At 36.8% G+C, this 22,272-nt stretch overlaps 1 protein-coding gene across 2 annotated transcripts in view; it reads right to left on the bottom strand.

The window, feature by feature from the left end:
- LOC126285300 (beta-ureidopropionase) overlaps positions 1–22,272 on the bottom strand; it is a 158,672-nt gene that overhangs the window by 64,512 nt on the left and 71,888 nt on the right. For both annotated transcript variants that reach the window (XM_049984591.1, XM_049984592.1), the window contains exons 3-5: positions 17,216–17,370; positions 17,012–17,106; positions 4,649–4,855 (exon numbers count right to left, since the gene is read on the bottom strand). In XM_049984591.1, the coding sequence (XP_049840548.1) occupies positions 4,649–4,855; positions 17,012–17,106; positions 17,216–17,370 (457 nt within the window). The remainder of the gene's footprint in view (positions 1–4,648; positions 4,856–17,011; positions 17,107–17,215; positions 17,371–22,272) is intronic.

Genomic DNA, 22,272 nt, shown 5'->3' with positions numbered 1-22,272 from the left:
TCACTATCAGTTTTTTTATGAATATCCTTATGCCCAGATGAAGTGGGTTGTGGTGAATATGTTATAAGTTGTTCACAGAGAGAAGAACCTGAAGGCACTGATGACAGTGTACATGAAGATGATATCCTTGATACTTCAATATTCCACGGCCTATTATTCGTTGATTTTGTTTTTTTTACTTTTTATTTTAAATTGCGTTCTACGGATCGGAGCGTGGAATGTCAGATCACTTAATCGGGCAGGTAGGTTAGAAAATTTAAAAAGGGAAATGGATAGGTTAAAGTTAGATATAGTGGGAATTAGTGAAGTTCGGTGGCAGGAGGAACAAGACTTCTGGTCAGGTGACTACAGGGTTATAAACACAAAATCAAATAGGGGTAATGCAGGAGTAGGTTTAATAATGAATAGGAAAATAGGAATGCGGGTAAGCTACTACAAACAGCATAGTGAACGCATTATTGTGGCCAAGATAGATACGAAGCCCACACCTACTACAGTAGTACAAGTTTATATGCCAACTAGCTCTGCAGATGATGAAGAAATTGAAGAAATGTACGATGAAATAAAAGAAATTATTCAGATAGTGAAGGGAGACGAAAATTTAATAGTAATGGGTGACTGGAATTCGAGTGTAGGAAAAGGGAGAGAAGGAAACATAGTAGGTGAATATGGATTGGGGCTAAGAAATGAAAGAGGAAGCCGCCTAGTAGAATTTTGCACAGAGCACAACTTAATCATAGCTAACACTTGGTTTAAGAATCATGAAAGAAGGTTGTATACGTGGAAGAACCCTGGAGATACTAAAAGGTATCAGATAGATTATATAATGGTAAGACAGAGATTTAAGAACCAGGTTTTAAGTTGTAAGACATTTCCAGGGGCAGATGTGAACTCTGACCACAATCTATTGGTTATGACCTGTAGATTAAAACTGAAGAAACTGCAAAAATGTGGGAAATTAAGGAGATGGGACCTGGATAAACTGAAAGAACCAGAGGTTGTACAGAGTTTCAGAGAGAGCATAAGGGAACAATTGACAGGAATAGGGGAAAGAAATACAGTAGAAGAAGAATGGGTAGCTCTGAGGGATGTAGTAGTGAAGGCAGCAGAGGATAAAGTAGGTACAAAGACGAGGGCTGCTAGAAATCCTTGGGTAACAGAAGAAATATTGAATTTAATTGATGAAAGGAGAAAATATAAAAATGCAGTAAATGAAGCAGGCAAAAAGGAATACAAACGTCTCAAAAATGAGATCGACAGGAAGTGCAAAATGGCTAAACAGGGATGGCTAGAGGACAAATGTAAGGATGTAGAAGCTTATCTCACTAGGGGTAAGATAGATACTGCCTACAGGAAAATTAAAGAGACCTTTGGAGAGAAGAGAACCACGTGTATGAATATCAAGAGCTCAGATGGCAGCCCAGTTCTAAGCAAAGAAGGGAAGGCAGAAAGGTGGAAGGAGTATATAGAAGGTTTATACAAGGGCGATGAACTTGAGGACAATATTATGGAAATGGAAGAGGATGTAGATGAAGACGAAATGGGAGATACGATACTGCATGAAGAGTTTGACAGAGCACTGAAAGACCTGAGTCGAAACAAGGCCCCCGGAGTAGACAACATTCCATTAGAACTACTGACGGCCTTGGGACAACCAGTCCTGACAAAATTCTACCAGCTGGTGAGCAAGATGTATGAGACAGGCGAAATACCCTCAGACTTCAAGAAGAATATAATAATTCCAATCCCAAAGAAAGCAGGTGCTGACAGATGTGAAAATTACCGAACTATCAGTTTAATAAGTCACAGCTGCAAAATACTAACGCGAATTCTTTACAGACGAATGGAGAAACTGGTAGATGCAGACCTCGGGGAGGATCAGTTTGGATTCCGTCGAAATGTTGGAACACGTGAGGCAATACTGACCTTACGACTTATCTTAGAAGAAAGATTAAGAAAAGGCAAACCTACGTTTCTAGCATTTGTAGACTTAGAGAAAGCTTTTGACAATGTTGACTGGAATACACTTTTTCAAATTCTACAGGTGGCAGGGGTAAAATACAGGGAGCGAAAGGCTATTTATAATTTGTACAGAAACCAGATGGCAGTCATAAGAGTCGAGGGGCATGAAAGGGAAGCAGTGGTTGGGAAAGGAGTGAGACAGGGTTGTTGCCTCTCCCCGATGTTATTCAATCTGTATATTGAGCAAGCAGTAAAGGAAACAAAAGAAAAATTTGGAGTAGGTATTAAAATTCATGGAGACGAAGTAAAAACTTTGAGGTTCGCCGATGACATTGTAATTCTGTCAGAGACAGCAAAGGACTTGGAAGAGCAGTTGAACGGAATGGACAGTGTCTTGAAAGGAGGATATAAGATGAACATTAACAAAAGCAAAACGAGGATAATGGAATGTAGTCAAATTAAATCGGGTGATGCTGAGGGAATTAGATTAGGAAATGAGACACTTAAAGTAGTAACGGAGTTTTGCTATTTAGGAAGTAAAATAACTGATGATGGTCGAAGTAGAGAGGATATAAAATGTAGACTGGCAATGGCAAGGAAAGCGTTTCTGAAGAAGAGAAATTTGTTAACATCGAATATAGATTTATGTATCAGGAAGTCGTTTCTGAAAGTATTTGTTTGGAGTGTAGCCATGTATGGAAGTGAAACATGGACGATAACTAGTTTGGACAAGAAGAGAATAGAAGCTTTCGAAATGTGGTGCTACAGAAGAATACTGAAGATAAGGTGGATAGATCACGTAACTAATGAGGAGGTATTGAATAGGATTGGGGAGAAGAGAAGTTTGTGGCACAACTTGACTAGAAGAAGGGATCGGTTGGTAGGACATGTTTTGAGGCATCAAGGGATCACAAATTTAGCATTGGAGGGCAGCGTGGAGGGTAAAAATCGTAGAGGGAGACCGAGAGATGAGTACACTAAGCAGATTCAGAAGGATGTAGGTTGCAGTAGGTACTGGGAGATGAAGCAGCTTGCACAGGATAGAGTAGCATGGAGAGCTGCATCAAACCAGTCTCAGGACTGAAGACAACAACAACAACAACATTTTAAATTGAGATTCGTCATCCAAAGCTACCCATAGAACAGACAGATGGCAACAAACACATCTGATAAGATGTCCTGTTAATCACGAGGCCAAGGATTTATGATATTTAGTTGTACACTATTTACATGGTGCCTCACTCTTACCATCAAACTGTCTGACATTAAAGAGATTCCTCACTTTTCATTGAGGATGCATTTTGTTAACTATCCCGTTGGTTGCATTTCAAGATAGATCAGTGTAATGCCAACTGAGGTATGTCAGCAGTGTCTGTCTTTAAATAGACCCATGGGCTGTGAGGCTAGTCCTCTTGTAGGTGCTTCCAGATTCATTCCATTCATTCCAGTATGATAGCCCCTAATGTGTATGGAGTACATGCTGCTGTAAGGCATAACAGGCTGCATGGCAACCAGGATGAAAACACCCATTTCTTCCAATCTTATAGGATTTTAAACATTTTAAAACAATATGTTTAACAATTCAACAATATTTCTAAAACAGAGAGAGGAGAGAGAGAGAGAGAGAGAGAGAGAGAGAGAGAGAGAGAGAGAGAGAGAGAGAGAGAGAGAGAGACAGACAGACAGACAGACAGACAGACAGAAAATTTTGCTGAGTGGACACAGTAAACAAGAAATCATTAAAAAATGTAATAATGTGGCCATATTTTAAACTGAGAAAGTGTTGGGTTGGGTTTGTTTTGGGGACGGAGACCAGACAGCGAGGTCATTGGTCTCATCGGATTAGGGAAGGATGGGGAAGGAAGTCGGCTGTGCCCTTTCAAAGGAACCATCCTGGCATTTGCCTGGAGCGATTTAGGGAAATCACGGAAAACCTAAATCAGGACGCCTGGAGGTGGGATAGAATCGTCGTCCTCCCAAATCCAAGTCCAGTGTCTAACCACTGTGCCACCTCGCTCAGTGAGAAAGTGTGATGTAATGACTACACCAGAACTAGTGCTCTGCAAGAAGGTAAGAAAATTGTGCATCTTCATGTTTTTGTGGCATGGTAACTGACCCATTAAATTTCAGGTGTGCAGCCATGTAAATTCTATTTTTGCTACTTTTGATATTTTTAGGCATAAACCTTTCAGCCAACTTCAGAGTTGGCTAACAAATTAAGGCTTCAATCTGCAAGCACATTCTGAAGATGGCCATGAGACATACACCCAAAATATTAGAAGAAGAAGAAGAAGAAGAAGAAGAAATAAGAGTTGATGTGGGTGAATTCCTGAAATTTAATGAATCAGGCATGGAGATTAATTGCCTCACTGATTAGTCAAAACCACATGAACCAGAGGCAGAGAAAAAAAGATGAAGAAGGTTAATTAAGACACAAACTGGTACTTTCTGTTGAGATTTTGTGCATTTGTGCCAACGAATTAAAAGGTTTTTTTTTTAAATGTCTTTGTCAGTGTTAGTTTTGTTTCCATTATGACAGAAAGGTTGTTATTTCCATACCAAATTCTAGTTTGTTTGGTAGGTGGAAAGTAGGTGCTCTATTAGTCTGATACATTGTTACCAGAATCTCATATCTAATTGAAGCACGTGAAACATGCTCACAAGAAACACTCAGTTTGTAGCCTACCTGAAAAACTGGATGGCCTGTGTTGCCTTCTGCGTAGTAGGTCGATTCATTGAAATCACCGACACGAGGAATATGGTTTTTCCTATGTTTGCCGAGTACTTTACCATGTTGATCCACAACTACAGCTGTATTCCAAATCACATCATCATGTGCCTCATCTCTTTCCAAGATTGGAGAAATTATAACCATATTATTCTTCTCACATACCTGCAAATTTAAAATATATATATATATACACACACACTGAAAAATTATAGTCAAAGATAAGAAAATGTTCTACGAATACAACCAGAAAATGTTTTTTTTTTTTTTTTTTTTTTTTTACTATTTTCCATCTTTTCAATTACAAAGTATCAACACTAAAACATTTCTGTTCTATAATTTTATTGGCACTTTAATTAATGATTTGTTTTTACTATTTTCCATCTTTTGAATTACAAAGTATCAAACACTAAAACATTTATGTTCTATAATTTTATTGGCACTTTAATTATTATGCAAGGTATCTGAACGTTAGACAGAGAAATTGTAAGAGGTCATTCTACTGAGAACCAATAAGCAATATCCCATATTTTTAAAAGCAATGAGTGAAAGCTCACCAGAAATTCAACAAAGAAATGTAAGTTCAATTTCAAGCAAAATTTGAGTTGGCCTGTACAGTGCATGATAGCCTGAGCTGTCATGCTTGACAAGACTACTGATACGTTATAGTCAATTTCATGGTGCATGTCTCGCCTTACAACTACAAAATGTCTGCCAATGAATGGCTTACATTGTCATGTAGCATAGTCTGGTACCATATGACACTACCATGCTCCTCCATTCACTAATGGAAGTTGTGATAATTTCTGCACAACCCTACCCACACAAAAAATTTGTCTTGGGAATTTGTGCACTCTTATTAACACATGCACTTTTGTTGCAAAATCAGTGTTCTACAGCACAAGAGTTGCACAATATGAAGCAGTTCACACTAGTCATCTACCCAATGATTCAGAAACAAATAAATGTTGGAACCTCAGGCATCATTGAGAATATTAAGCCCATCCAATTTCTGTAAATTATTTCCAGGTACCATGCATAATATTTCATAGTGATCACCAAGTAAATGCCAGAATTAGCCTTTTCAAAAACCATCTTAACTTTTGCACTCACTTACTTTGTACTGAATAAGCATTCCTAAGAAGCAAGCAGGAGTTTTTAATTTCTAAAAGAAGCTTTCAGAACCAGAATAAAGATAAAACATTTCTGTTAAAATAAAATTTTCATGCTGCTGAAGCAGTGCTGAGATACCTTGTGTACTTACTCAATAATCTTGGCAAATCTTTTTCTATCAACTCTTTACACAACTAGCAGCATCTATTTTCTTAGCTTGGAATGGTATCCATACTTACACATATATTTTAAGAGTCAGAACTACATATTCCAAAAATATTCCTGTTGCCATATGTTTGTCTTACAAGGTCTTCATAAACACTCACTGTGCCTCACAGGAAACTGATATTAACTTCTCCATCACACCTTGCAAATGTGGTCAATACGGAATCTTCATTTTGTTTACAAAACAGAGTTCTCATTATCTGTGGAAACCAGCTTCTTTCAGTGGGAGTTTCTGACATTAAATTAGTTTCTTGCAAATGCCACTTACAAATTCCACGCAGCATTCTTCAAACATCATTACTGCCAACCTGAAATGTGTGCTTAAAATATTTTACAGATGAGTTAACCAACACTCATGATTCTTTTTAATTTTGGTGTTATGAATTTATGCCATACATAATGCACTCAGTACCTTTTCTCTACAATCTTATTAATTTTATTGTTCTTGGTTAAGATGCCCCTTCTCTGAAACTTTTCTATTAATACTCCAAAAGTCAAAGGGCACAACAGATGTTCCTTTCAATATTAATAGTGATGGACAGAGCTGAACAGAATCCATTACCATCATAACTCAACTTCAGAAATTTATTCATAGTTTTCTGCGACTACTGTACATGTCAGACAGTTGGTAATCAGTGAATCTATATTGGATGATAAGTCATCAATTAATCCCATTATTCTCTCTAAACTACAACTCTCTTCAACAATTCACAAAATAATTTATTATTAATCTTTTACACTTCAAACAATCCTTCTGCATTATGATACTGTTTGATTGAAAGTTTTGCATTTTCTTTGCAAATTTTACATGCCATTTTCCTAAAGTTGTCAAGTCATTGTCACTATGATTCATACAGTTCACATGTTTTTCTCTGCAACAAATACTCTGCCTTACTGACATAATAATTAGGTGATAAGATTATAATATTTCAATCTACCAGTGTAATCTTTCAATCCACCAGTGAAACTGTAATACAATATGTATTTCAGGATACAATCCTTGGTCCCTTTCTATGGTAGAGAATGTAAGGGGTTAGAATGTTTTAATATTAGTGATGTAATGGAATTAATTAAATACTTCAGTGATTAGGGCCTCAAGATGAATGTCACCAAATCTCAGTTACTGACATTTAAAACAGACAGTTCTTGCCACACCAATGTAAATAATGTATTTAACAACTCAGCAATGGCAGCTATAAATTAATTGGTCTGTATACTGATGAAAATCTGTAGTGTATGAATCACATTAAATTTGTACGTGGAAAAATCAGTGGTGACTTGTATTCCCTTAGCAGCTCACAAAAATACCATTATTCATTGACAAGTATTAAAAATAGTATACTATGGAATGATGTATCCCTTTCTTAGTAAAAGGACTGAATTACTGGCTATGTAGTTGATGCTCGTTTAAAAAGAATATTGCTGTTATTGAAAAGGACAAGAAGAGTTATACATGGGATAGGTCATAAACAATCATACTGTGAAGAGTTTAGCAGCATGAATCTTTAATAATATCATCTTTATACATATTTGTGTTAATTACAATTTTATTGGTCAGCCAATTGAAGTTATGAAGTGCAGTGATGTACACAGTCACAACACCAAGACAAAAGGTAACTACTTCTACTTAAAAATGACATATCATAGACACATATCAAGTGTTTCACTTAGTTTTAGTAAACTGCCAAACTCTCTAAGAACATGTAAGGCGAATGATTTTAACATAAAACTAATTTTTTTTCTGGTAGAGAAATGTTTATATTCATTCAGTGAATTTGAAGACACTGCTTGTGATATGAATCAGTAGAATATAAACTCCAAAATAATAAAAGTATAAAACAGATCTAATATGCAACAATTGTTTAATGGAACATTTTTGCTAGTGTAATTATTGGAATACTATTATATCTGATGTTTTCAAAATCCATCATTCTCATGGCTCCATGCAAAGAAGAAATGTAAATAAATACCTAATTAAAATAAAAGTAAAAATAAATCAAGACATGGTGGAACAAGGACTGTGAATAAGCACAAGAACAAAGAGGTCAAAAATTGATACATTCAACAAAAAATAAATAAATCAAAAAGACAGACAGAAGAAGGAGAACACCTAGAACAATTCAGGCAACAAAGAAAATGATATTACTTTTTTTAGTAAAAAACACAATATACTATTTTAGTAAACTATACAATACATTAATGTTTTATTGTATTTGTGTTTTGTTTCTTCTTATTATCAAGTCATTTATATTAAGTACACTTGTATTGGAGAGGTACATTTTGTACTGATTTTATATATGTTCATTGTTGTCTATAAATTTCTTGACCTTATTTCCTTTTGTAGCTTTTTCATGAGTGTTACTGTTCAGACACATGGTTTCATTTTTATTAACTGTGCCAAATGACAGGGCTGATATCACAGAACTGTATTGTGTAAGAGCTCAATAATAAAACTGTACTGGATGTTTCTGTTATAACTTTTTAACTCCGTCCAAACAGGCCTTGGAAGGCCCAACATTACCGACCGTCCATCATGTCATCCTCAGCCCACAGGCATCACTGGATGTGGATATGGAGGGCATGTGGTCGGCACACCGTTCTCCCAGCTGTATGTCACTTACGAGACCAGAGCCACTACTTCTCGATCGAGTAGCTCCTCAGTCTGCCTCACAAGGGCTCAGTGCACCCTGCTCACCAACAACACTCGGCAGACCAGATGGTCACCCATCAAGACTTAACTTCGGTGATCAGATGGGAATCGGAGTTACCACTGCAGCAAGGCCATTGGAGTTTCTGTTATAAACAGTTTTTGGAATAGTTGTGTATGTCCCACTAACAGTAGTTAGTTACTTGATGCCTAGCAAGGACACTGGGATGTGTTTTAATTTACAACGTAAATTAATAAAATGTAGTGCAAATATAAAATTTAACAAGAGATGTTTGGAACATAAGGTTATCCCAGAGTTTGTGAACACTATGTTTAGACGTATTAAAAAACAACAAACAGTGTGCACTAATAATCTTAAACTATGATGCTTACGTGAAGAAATTAATGAGGTTCGTAAGAAGGAAATTTTTGTTACAGAAGTCTATTTTTAGCACATTTTCAGTTGACAGCATCATTACTCAAGGCCAATACTTTGATGGGGTGTTGTCACGTACTCCCTTTCTCAGAAAAGTTCCAGGACAGGTTTCTTTTTTTTCCATTTCTTTCTTCCTTACTAAAAAAAAAAAAGTAGAAGATTGCACTTACCAAATAATGATCCTAGCTCCTATCAAAGCAGTGCTCTTGGCTATCTATACACATTTGCCAACATTTCTGGGGGTCTTGGAAAGTGATATCTTGATGAAACTTTCTTTTCAGTTACCTTTTCACTCACGGAACCAAGAAAAAATCTCAAGGTGAGAGGTCAGGCAAATATGCCAGATGTGGGATGGTAATAACAGAATGTCTGGCCAAATACTTGGTAACAGATAAAGCAGTATGGGGTTTTGCACTGTCAGGCAGTAAGAACCAGCCCACACGAATGCAAAAAATCAGTGCGGGAAACATTGAATTGCTTTTCGCAAATGTTTCAAGATCTTGACGTCAAGAGTTTGGTTCACTATTTGACATGAAGGAATATACTCAAGATGAATTAATCCTTTACTGTCAAAGAATCCATTCAACATTGTTCTCACAGGTTGTTGTTTGACTTTTTTTCGAGGCTGTGATACATACAGGACTTTGCCAGTCAGCACTTATCTTGTGTGAGGGTCATATTGGTAGCACCGACTTTCATCCTTTGCAGTAATATTTACAGAAATATGGGATCAGATCTGGCTCTGTCCACTAGTTCAGCAGAAATTCTCCATCTTTCCTCTTTATAATTGGTTGTTAGTGAGTGAGGGATGATTTTTGCATTATGTTTCTGTTTCCCTAAATCTTTGCATAAAATCTTATGACACATATCATGATTCAAATTAAGGTCTTCTTCTATTTAAGGCATGGTTACATGATGGTCTTCTTGCAATAACTACCATGCATGCTCCACATTTGCATTGGCATGTGCTGTAGATGGGCAAGCAGCTCTGGGATTGTCTTGCACTGAATCTGTGCCTTCTCAAACCTTTTGTGCCACTCGAAAACATGACTTCTTGAAAGTGCCTCACCTGCGTAAGCTTGCTTAATCATTTTCTATATTTCACTTGGGGTTTTCCCGAGCATAAGACAGAAATAAATGTTCACTCTTTGGTCACAATCAGCATCCATTGTGTCACCATAACTAATGTGCCAAAAACCAAAACAGTGTGTTGCTAAGTACAGTCCTGTCATGTAGTGAATTTGTGCGGAAACATGGACAAGTCATTTCAAGGACACACACATACCAGGTCACATAAAAAGAACATTTGTTGCTTTTTAGTACTGCAATGTCAGAAATAAAAAATCCTCTCCCGGAAGTTTTCTTACAGAGGGAGTACAACTGGTGCAATGACCAAGTTAAGAGAAAATATTGATGGCAGGCATGAGCACAAGTTTCAAGGATTAGTGGCAAGGTTAGATACTAAAAATGTGCCTTGATGGGGGGCTCCTCATGAATGTGCATTCAGTTTTTTCCCCTTGGTTACAAAACTGTACTAGTATAAAAGGGTTTTCTTTCAACAATAATAGACAATTTACTATGAAATAGTAGTGCGTCTCGTAGCTCACATTATAGTGGCATTAGATCTGCCTACAGCCTTACTGGTTCAAAAAAATAAGGTTGCTGTGAAGCTTAATAAAGTTACAGAGTCACATGATCAAGGTAACATGGCAGGCAAAAAGATAGGGAATCATAATATCATTAAAAGCATTAACAAAAAATTGGTTAATAATGAAGTGCTTACAGAATGAGTGGATACTGGTAAAATGGCCATTATCTTATCACAAGCTGAATGCAAACAAAAAGTTGAAGATTTTATTGGTTGCGATAATAGTGATCCTGTTAATATATTCCTAACAGAATTCTAAACTTTGCTTAAAAATACTAATGCAGTATTGAACAAATAATGCCAAGAACAAGGAGATTACTCCTGATGGGGAAAAAAAACCAGAGCCCGTGCTTAGAGAGATACTAATGATTCACTTGCAGAGTGCCCCAGATATGCCTGTTATTAATTCAATAGGTAGCCCAGCCCATGAGGCTGCTAGCTATCTTAATGGTGGCCTTATCCAGCATTACTTTTATCCTCAGCATTACCTGGTAAAAAACAGAAGAAGGCTATACAACATTTATGAGCACTCAGGATTCGTAAGGGTGCCTCATTAGTGTCCTTTGATATTGGCAGTATGTGCACGAACATTCACATAAATCAGGTTGTGCGTTTGTTTGACAGTAATTTGCGTATATTTAGTAACTTGTAAAATGAGTGCATTAATGAGATTATGAAACTGTTCACTGGTCTGTTGATATACAATTATTTTAAGTTTGGTGAAGATATGTGGCAGCAAAACATAGGCTTAGTTATTGACTCTCCCTGGTTACTACATTAGCGAACATTTATATGTAACACACAGAGGAAAGATTCTTTGTTGAACATTCACAATTTAAAGACAAAATGATGATATATAGGAGTTATATTGATGAGGACAAAGACCAGCTTCCCAATATGCACAAGGCATTGAACAGCCAAGCACCCAGCATTAATTTACTACTCAGTTTCACCAGAATGGTGGTTTACCTTATCTGGATCTGTTACTGACTTTGCCTTCAACATGTCATAAACCAGTTATGACTGATACATTGATACATAACTCCTCCATACACCATAGAGCTTATAAACTGGTGGCCATCAGGTCTATGACTCACAGGTTGCATGAGATCACGCTTAATAAAGAATGCATTAACACTGAATGGAACATTATGCAGTTTCTAGCATAATCAAATGGTTACACAATCAAGGAGTTCAAGGATATTCATACACAAATGATGATAAAGAGGGGGAATAAAGAGTTGGTAACAGTACACTCATTGTGAAAGATGCATGTGAAAAGAAAGCATTCATTAGGATTCCCTACTATGGGAATATTTTATATAAAGTGGGTAAATGGCTGAGGGATCTAAATATTACTCCTGCATTCTTTATACGTAACATAATAGACAGGGGCTGATATGTGTTTTTTATTCGGCACTCATCTCTCATACATTTGCCTTATCTTCAACTGCTGATTACTATTTTTGTAACATTGAAGTTTATCTTAATTTATCTATTGCTCAGGTGGGGTGCCCCTCCTGCATTTCTTATTGTAATGTAGCTTATACATTACTCAGTGCCTGTTCCACTGGTAGACGGAACACATTGCCATTTTCTTCAAATAATTGGTGTGTGGCAGACATTACAGTCACAACATTTTTCAGACGTCGTTATTAAGTGGAGTGATAAGGTAAGGAATGAGGAGGTTCTCCGCAGAATTGGTGGAGGAACATATAGCACAAACTGAGGGACAGGATGATAAGATATGTGTTAAGACATCAGTGAAATACTTCCCTGGTACTAGAGACTGGAACAGAAGAGGAATTCATGGTGGGCAACATCAAACCCATTTTACGGTAACACCACACCATAGCAAAAATTGTGTATCATCAAAAGAAGTAATTTGTCTGTATTGTTTCAGCTGTTCAATTCTCTAAGTTTTTACCAACAATCTAACACCCTAAGTTGATCTAAGGAAAGTATAAAAATTGGCAGTGGAACATGGCTTGATATGTTTCTTCTGCTTTCTTCATAAGGCACCATATATGATAGTTGTGAGCAGGATTATAAATACCATTTTTCATTGATCCACAGTAATGTTATTTATGAAATAAGAATGTGATGACTTCCATTTCTTAAATATCAAAAGTCTAGCCATTTTTCTCATAATCGTAATGGACCACAAAAATGTTGGCATGTGATTCATTTCAGTAAAGTGAACAATTCCTTCAACAGAACTAATTGCAGCACCTCAAAGTACTAAGGACTCGGACCAAGAATGAATGCTCAGATCACTATAGCAGCCAGAAAGGCAGATCCCAGATGCCTAGACTCAACCCCCACCCCTCCTCCTCACTCCCAGCTATTTGTATTCAGCAATAATCACAATGGCTGTACAATTTAGTTGAAGTCTGCCTACTGGACAACACCAAATCATCCACCAACACCACAACAGGATGCGCAAAACTCTAATTCGTTTGGAGTGCATACCTTTTCTGTCAATAAGAGCTGATGAAAGTGAGTGCAATTTTTTTAAAAAGGATACTCAGTCTTGAAGGATTGTCACCACTCAGCCTCAGAAATCAAGGGGATATCATCAGGCATCATCTAACATGGAATCCATGAGCATTCTGTAAGCAGTCTCCTTAGTAGACAAACTGCATTTACTTAGTATGCAACCAATAACCAAAGCCTGCCATATATTATACATATGACTGAGTCTGTCTGATTGCTCCATCCCACATCCTAGAAAATTATTGCACTCAGGAATTCGTATAAGTTGAATAATTCCAGTTGTGACTCAGTGGCATTATAGTCACATTCATTATCACAGTCATGCTCTTGTTTCTGCATTTTGTGAAGGAAATAATTTTTCATTTACAAACATTTATGAACATTGACAGTTGTCAATCTTTGCAGCACTTTGGAATTTTATCAAGATCTGGCTGGATATTTGTGCCACTTCTTTGAGATAGTCCTTCTTTATAGATAACTGCGTCATCTGCAAACAGTCTGAAGCTACTATTAACATTGCTTGCTAAGTAATTAATATGTAATATGAACAACAAGGGTCCCAACATATTTGAACTTGCTTATTCATCTCTCAGACACTACAACATCTCAGACAACATACTGCATTTGCACCAATAAATCATAAAAACCACTCACAAGGTCCATTTGATACCATACCACTGCACTTTTGTTTACTTATTTTTATTTATTTATTCATATTCTTGCTTCATGTCTGTTGTACTTCACATGATGTATGAATTCTGACCCCAAATAGAAGCAGTGATCTAATAAGAATGTCCTTAGGGATTTGTGAAACAGAGAAAATTAAGAAATAACTTTAATTTTATGTGGCAGGCTATTGTATATTTGTACTGTGCTATTTGTACTGGAGACTTTAAAGGCTGTTGTCCTTACTGACTGAACCTGGAATTTGTCTTTATGCCTGGTATTATGTTCATGTACATTACAGTTTTTATTTATCTTTTCGATATTTTTCCACCCATATTTACAATTTTCTAGAATAAAAAGACAGGGGTGAGGGAGGATGAAAGAGTTTTGAAAGAGGGGCCTACATGAGTAAGTCTTTTTAGCATGATACAGTGATCTTATAGCTCTTTTTTGGATCCAGAAAACTAATGGGCTAGTAGTGGTGCTACCTCAGAATATAATTCCATACTGTAGAATACAGTGGAACTGGGCGAAGTATGCAATTCTAACAGTGTGGAAGCTTGCTTTATGTGCAAGTAAGCGTAGGCTGTAGCATACTTTTTTCAGTGTGATATTCGTTTTCGTTATATATGTCTGCCATTTAAAATCATTTTGAAGCCATATGCCAAAAAATTTGTTTCCAGTGAGGGTGTTTATTGTCATAGAAGTGTTGCAGGGATCACTTTGGCAATTTTAAGACAATCAGGAAAGGTTTCAGCTGAGAAAGATGAATTGATTATATCTGCAAGGAGTGTTTGAAATGTTTATAATACACTCCTTGACAATGAAGTCTGGAGCACCATCAAAGCCTGAGGGCATTTTTCTGAAGGTTTTTGCTATGTGACTGATTTCATTCGAGGATGTGTCATAGAGATAGACTGAGTGGAGGCAAGAATTTACTTTATTTTGTTGGTTAATTGGGCTATCTTTCTTATTATTAATTATTAGTTTTTTTGTATTGTCTTCATAGTACTACCTGAAGAAATTTGCAATCTGCTGTGGGTCAGTAATTCTCTTGTTGTCACAGTTCAGTGTGATATTTTCCTTTCTACTATTTCCTTCCTCCTTCATTACTTTCCAGATTGCTTTGCTTTTATTTTCTCACTCTGATATAAACTTATCATTGGCCGTTATTTTTGTCTGACATATGACTTTTCTATACATATTTTTTGTGATATAACTGTTGAGGAGAGGGGATATATTGTGGTTTTTTCAGTAACTGACCACTTTTCTTATTGTGTTGCTTGAGGCTTTTATTCCAGTTGTTATCCATGTCTTTGCTTTTAGATTTGTGTTCCTTACCACCCATGTTTTGAGAGGAAATACTGTTGGTTCAGTATTGAATCAAATGCTTTTGGAAACTTGAGAGGCTGCATGTACCTGATTGCTTTTATCCATGGATTTCAGGAAGTCGTATTAGGAAAGTGAAAGTTATGTTTTACATGACTGGTGTTCTTGGAGACCATGCTGGCTAGCAAGGAGGTCATTCCATATGACATACCTCATTACATTTCAGTTCAGAATATATTCTAAGATCCTCCAAAAGAGGAGTATCAATGATATTTTTGGTCAAGGGATCTAAGATATTTTACATTCCATCCCAGAAGGTCAAAATTAGACTCATCGTCTGCCTGACCCCAACCACCACTTAATTCCACACTGAGACTACACCCTGCAGCAGTTCTATGGTATATCACAATTTCACTCCAATCATTTCTACATCTACATTTATATTCACACTCTGCCATACAGTGTGAAGTCCATGGCAAAGGCCACTTCTTGTAGTATCACATATTATGATTTCTTCCTATTCTTTCTGCACCAGGAGAGGAAGAAGAGACTGCTTAATATCTCAGCAGAGACTGCAGTTGGTCTAACATTGCATTCACTATCCTTACAGGACCACTAAATTAGGAATTGTAGTATATTCCTAGAGCTTCCATTCAACTGAGATCCTTGCAATAATATAAGTAGGCTCTCATTGGATATCTGGCATGCATCTTCAACTATGTAGCAGGTGTATATTATGAAAAGGATACACTGCTACTTGTCATATAATGGAACTATTGAGTTGCAGAGAGGCTCAACAAAAAGACTGCTAAACAAGTAAGCTTTTGGCAAAATGCCTTCTTCTGAATTAGACAACACACACAAACATCCATGCAAATGCAACTCTCACACACATGACCACTGTCTCTGGCTGCTGAGGCTTGTTAGCTGGCCAAAAGCTTACTTGTTTAGCAGTTTTTTTATTGGGTCTGTCTGTGACTCAACAGTTCCACCATATGGCGAGTAGCAATCTATCTTTTTTATAATACTGTCATTAACCCACACAGAATTTTCCATTGTTCGATTTTGTCTGTCAGTTCAGCTTTTTCATCATTTCCATGATGTTTTTCCATGGTTCAACAACCTATTATCATTTGCACTTCCCTTCTTGATATTTGCTATGGGCCCCACAGACTGGAGCAGTATTCTAGTAGCGTCATGTGACAGTTTTGCAAACAATCTCTTTTGCAGACTGACAGCATTTTACCAGTATTCTAACAAAGGACCAAAGTCTAACCAATAACTAAAAAATGAAGCACTTGCAGACCCATTCTTACATGGCTTTTTCCTTGTTTTAATATGAGAAACCCAGCTCCAAGTTTTTCCAAGCATTAATATGACACCATGCACTTTTTCTGGTACATTTTCATCATGAAACACTAGTGTTTAATTTTTCACTGTTTGCTCATCATACACAAACAAAATCAATGAGTGAAAGAAGTGCCAAAATATGCTATGATGTCAATACCTGTAAACACACATAAAAAGTCAAGAAGAATTGTCAGTGACATGGTAGACTTAAATCATAAGCTAGTTTACTTAGAGAGACATGAAAAAAAGAAAAGAAAAAAAAAAACAACACAAAACCATCACTATCATCTACAGCCCAGACCTTTTCCTGCAAGGTCTTTGGAGAGAGTCTCTTATCTGGACTTGTTGAACAGAGTAATGTGTTAAACAGCTGAATTCTTTGGTTAATTTGCTACTACAGAAGATATGTACCTGTTTGATAAATGTAGTTGTTGGACCTGTTTCAGCTGATTCAGCAAATTCAGTCCAAGGAAGCCTTTCACGTGTGCAGAAAAAGAAAGGAGTCACTGTGAAATTGTATCAATAATATCAGTGCATAAATATTAGTGAATACATTCAAATAAAAATATGTTCTGCATCAAACAAAAATACAAACTATTAAAAGAAAATACATACCCCATGATTCTTGCAAACACAATATATTGACCCCACTTATAGCTGCTGCCTCAACAATTGTAGCTATGCGCCTGTGTAAAGCATCTCTTTGTTCCGCTATAGGTGCATTAGTTGGAAGTACAATCCTATTTTGTACCAAACCCACACGAACTATCCTGTGTGATAAATAAAACAATTTATCCACTGTTGTGAAGCCCACCACATATGAAGTAATAATAATAAAGTGTCTTTCCTTGACCAGGAATCAATACACAAAAAGTAATTATGTAGCAGTCTGTGCATTGTGCTGACATACTATGCCTACATACACTCATTTCTTAGCTATGAGGTTCTTTTCTGGTGACCAGTTGCACAATACATGAACACAATTTTCAAGCTGCAGAGAAGAGCCATAAGAATAGCAACTAAAAATAATATTTGAGTTCATTGTAAAAATATTTTAAAAACAAGATATCCTAACTGTGTCAAGTGAGATCATTTGCAAGTTTGTCATGGACATCAGAAAAAAACATTAGTAAGTATGTCACAAATAGTTCCATACATGTTTCCAGAATGAGATTTTCACTCTGCAGCGGAGTGTGCGCTGATATGAAACTTCCTGGCAGATTAAAACTGTGTGCCCGACCGAGACTGGAACTCGGGACCTTTGCCTTTCGCGGGCAAGTTGGTAGAGCACTTGCCCGCAAAAGGCAAAGGTCCCGAGTTCGAGTCTCGGTCGGGCACACAGTTTTAATCTGCCAGGAAGTTTCAGTTCCATACATGATCATGGAACAAGAGCCAGTTTGGGGTTTCATTTATTAAGGGGAAAAATGCTCTAAATGACATTACTTGAGCTACTCCCAAAAGTTTAGGAGTAAATGTAACTACTCAGCGAATGGTACAGACATTGAGCCTGCCAATGACTGAATGCCTCTACTACACTAGTGCCCAAAATTAAAGCAACAAATGGAAATTTTGCAAGGCTGTGTTTATTTTGCCACAAAACAGTATAAACAGGTAACAGTATAGTAGAAATAATGTACAGAATACAGAACGTAAACAACTGCAACATGCATTATGATAGACAAAAACAGTCTTCTTTTTTTTCAACTTAACAGATTTGCAGACACTTCTAACAACTGGTTAATGCACTCAGTATTGGATGTGATACCCTCTGGCAGCAGTACAGGCCTAATGATGGGGCATGCCGTGAAAGTTATCATCTATCTCATGATGAGGCAATAATGCCTATTCTTCCCGCACAGCTGCTCACAAGTCTTGGAGGGTAGTTGGTGGATGCTAACAAGGTGCAACCCATCTCCCTAGTGCATCCCAGACAAGCTCTATGGGATTCGTATTGAGATTGTGAGCAGACCACACCATGCGTGCATTATCTTCTTTTGTTTACCAGAAAACATCAACCGTCTGTGCTCTATGAGGTCGAGCATTATCACCCATCAGTACAAACACTGGGCCCACAGCACCAGCCAACAACAGCATATGACGCCCCAAGATCTCATCACAATACCCGAAAGCAGTTAAACCTTGCCGATTCACCAGTACAATTTTATGAAGAGTGGTCGACATAATCCCTTCCCACATCACAAGGAATCTTCCTCAATATACAGTAGGTATCTTTCCACAATGTTTGGATTCCAAAATCATGTTCCACATTCCCTCCAGATGCAAATCCCTCAAGAATCACTCTCCAGGCCAAATAGGGACTCATCTGTGAAACGAACATTGGCCCACTGTTCTAACACTCAAGTGGCATGTTGGCAGCTCCACTCTCGGCATCCCGTTTTGTGAAGACGCGTCAGAGGTACATATACAGCAGGTCTACGACAATAAAGGCCACTCTGCCAAATCCTCCTGTACACTGTTTGCCTTCACACAACACATCTGGTGGACACTGCAAGGTCAGATGGCAGCTGCCATGCTGTACTAGGCAGTAATGTCATGCCCTTACAACTAAATAACAGTCCTCCATTTCTGATGTCACATATGTTGGCCCTGCACTGGTCTTTGGGGTACAGTTTTGGTCTCTATAAATTGTCGCCAAATCTGAGAAACAACAAATTGATTTGCATTAAGCCATCAGGTCACATCAGTTTGAGTCTGTCCTGCTTCCAGTCTTCCTACAGCCTTCCACTGCAGAGTCTGGTAGGCATCTTCTCTGCGCCACACTGCACCATCTGTGACTGTGAACACCGTGATTGTGGATGTGGGACTACCCGGCACATTTGATAGGTGCCCTGGCATCATTGTTGGTGTGGGTCTCCATTGACTGGGATGCCATCTTCCGTGCAGAACAGGATCATACAGATGTCTTTTGATAGTTTGTATGATTATATTGTGAATTAGATACAAGATGGGGAAATAGTGGTTTGTTCTTTTAATTTTGGACACAAGTGTATCTGGTGAATTTTGTAAGGATTCACACAGTCAAGGCTGTGGAAAAGAATTCTTAATTTGAATTATATCCTTTATTTGTCCAGGTCATGAGTTTATAAAATGATGTGCCAGTAAAAGGAGAGTTCATAAATACTTCTACCTACTTACTAAATATACATCATAAAAAGAAAAAATGTGATACAGAACATACCGTAAAATATTGTTACAGACTGTAACACATCATATGTTGTACAATCAAGTTCTGAGTCATTAAAACTATGATGTGTTTTGCGAAGCTGGTATTTAAGACAAAAGCAAGCATGAATTTTCTAGGTAGCACCTCTCTATGCACAATTACATAATAAAATGTATCATATTAAAACAAAATTAAACAATATACCAAATAACATTGGTAGGGTAACTTTTAGTAGCAAAAAAACTGAAAATAATAAAATATGGGGAGAGTATATAAAATACAAAATAAAACAGTAATTCTAACTAACAGGCTGCTCATCAAAAAAACTGAAAATAATAAAATATGGGGAGAGTATATAAAATACAAAATAAAACAGTAATTCTAACTAACAGGCTGCTCATTGATAATGGAGGCTCTTTATTAAATTACAAAGTAATTTAATGAAGAAAATTCAAGGTACAAAAAGATATGTTGTGTTGCCAAACAGTTCATTTCATGTCAGTAACTAGGGGCAAGAAAAAAATACAGCATACCAGAAGGAAGTGATCTCTGATGTTCAGAATGAACTTATTAGTGGCACAATGTTACCTCACTGCCCTCCTCTATTTTGCATTTTATTTATTAAATTACATCATAACTTACTGAGAAGTGGCTTTGATTATCAATTAGCAACCTATTCATTAGAATTATTGCTTTATCTTCTGGATGGAGTGGCTGGAGATAGCGTTCATGCGTGCATGAAGTATGCTTACTTGTGTGAATGTGCATGTATTACTTTTTGAAGAAGGCTTTGACCAGAAGCTCAGTGTGCAACAGTCTTTTCACTGTGCCTATCTGCAACTCAATTTGTCATCTTTAAGATGAGTAGCAATCTATCCTTTTCATCATTTTTTGATTCCTGTTTTATCTTCTTGTATATTCTGTCAATGATCTTTTGCATATTGCTTAATTTTATTTTAATTTGATAAATTTTATTATGTAATTGTGCAACAGTGGTGTCCCTATCGAATTCACACTTGTTTTTATCTTAAATATCAGCATCACAAAACATACCACAGTTGTAATGATTCATTACCTGATTGTACAACATGTGACATGTTGCAATCTCTAATGAAATTTTATGGCATGTTCTTTGTCACTTTCTTTTACTTTTATAATCGACATGTTGCAAGTAGATGGAACTTTTTATGAAAAATATTTTTTTCTGTACATTTTACATATGAAGATAACTGCTAGCACAAGCAACATCAGTCTTATCATTTTATAAACCTGTAATCTAGCCAAATAAAGGGTGTATACCCTTAAATTATTTAAACTGTCTAATATTACCATATTTATTTATGCCAAGATATGTTTTGGGCTTTTACCCATCTTTGTCAATTGATAGTCATACATTTATATTTTTTTTCAGTACAATTTTTTTATCAACGGTAGTTTGAATGATGCAGCTCCATTTTGTTTTGTAATTTGGAGCTCCTTTTCTATATGTACACACAAAGTACAAATACTGTTTGGTTCCCTGATGGCAGTGAAGCATTCACCATGTGTCCAACTATTGCACTTATTTATATTGGGAATTACATCTAAAGTCAAGTTAATTTTCTTACACATTAAAAAACTACTTCTGGATTCTTAATGGCATTTTATATAAAGAACTCAAATTGTATAATAATGTGCCCAAAGAGATAAAAGTGGTAACTAAAATAACGTTGTTGTTGTTATTGCCTTCAGTGCTGTTCTATTCTGCAAGTGTTTTCATCTCTGCATAACTGCTGCATCCTGCATCCACTTGAACCTACTACCACCCCCCTCCCCCCCCCCCCCCCCACCAGCTTCCCTCCACCATCAAATTGATGATTTCTTGATCCTCAGTGTGTGTACTATAAACTGATCCCTTTTCCCTTCATTTAGTAAAGTTGTCCCATAAATTTCTTTAATTATCAGTTTGATTCAGTACCTCTTCATCATTTACTTAGTCTATCCATCTACTCTTCAGCATTCTTCTACAGCCCAACAGCCTCTTCTCATCTAAACTGTTTATCGTCCCCATTTCAGTACTGTACAAGGCTAAATTCCAGATAAACATTTTCTGAAAAGGCTTTCAAACACTTAAATTTATATTTGCTTTTAACAAATTTCTCTTTTCTGGAAACACTTGTTTTGGTATCTCAAGTTTTCAGTTTATATCCTTTCGATTTTGCCAAATTATGAAATAAATGGCAGAGAACCATCAAAGTTGCGATATTAATTTCCTTTATTACTTGACGAGTAGTTTTGGGCCTAAGCTCACTATCAAATCATCCAATAAGCTATGCAATAACATACATTATGACAGCCACATGAATGTCCACTGCAGTTAAATACATCTTTAGTATAAAGCAGTACAGGGCTGAACTTCTTTCATTCAGCTCTCTGCTTGGGTCATTATCAGTTATTTTGCTTCTTTAATTGCAAAACTATACCTTTAGTATCTTGTTTCTAATCTAAA

Source organism: Schistocerca gregaria, chromosome 8 (genome assembly GCF_023897955.1).
Source record: "Schistocerca gregaria isolate iqSchGreg1 chromosome 8, iqSchGreg1.2, whole genome shotgun sequence".
NCBI lineage: Eukaryota > Metazoa > Arthropoda > Insecta > Orthoptera > Acrididae > Schistocerca > Schistocerca gregaria.
The sequence above is the reverse complement of the archived record's forward strand: the minus strand, read 5'-3'. Positions and strand labels throughout refer to the sequence as shown.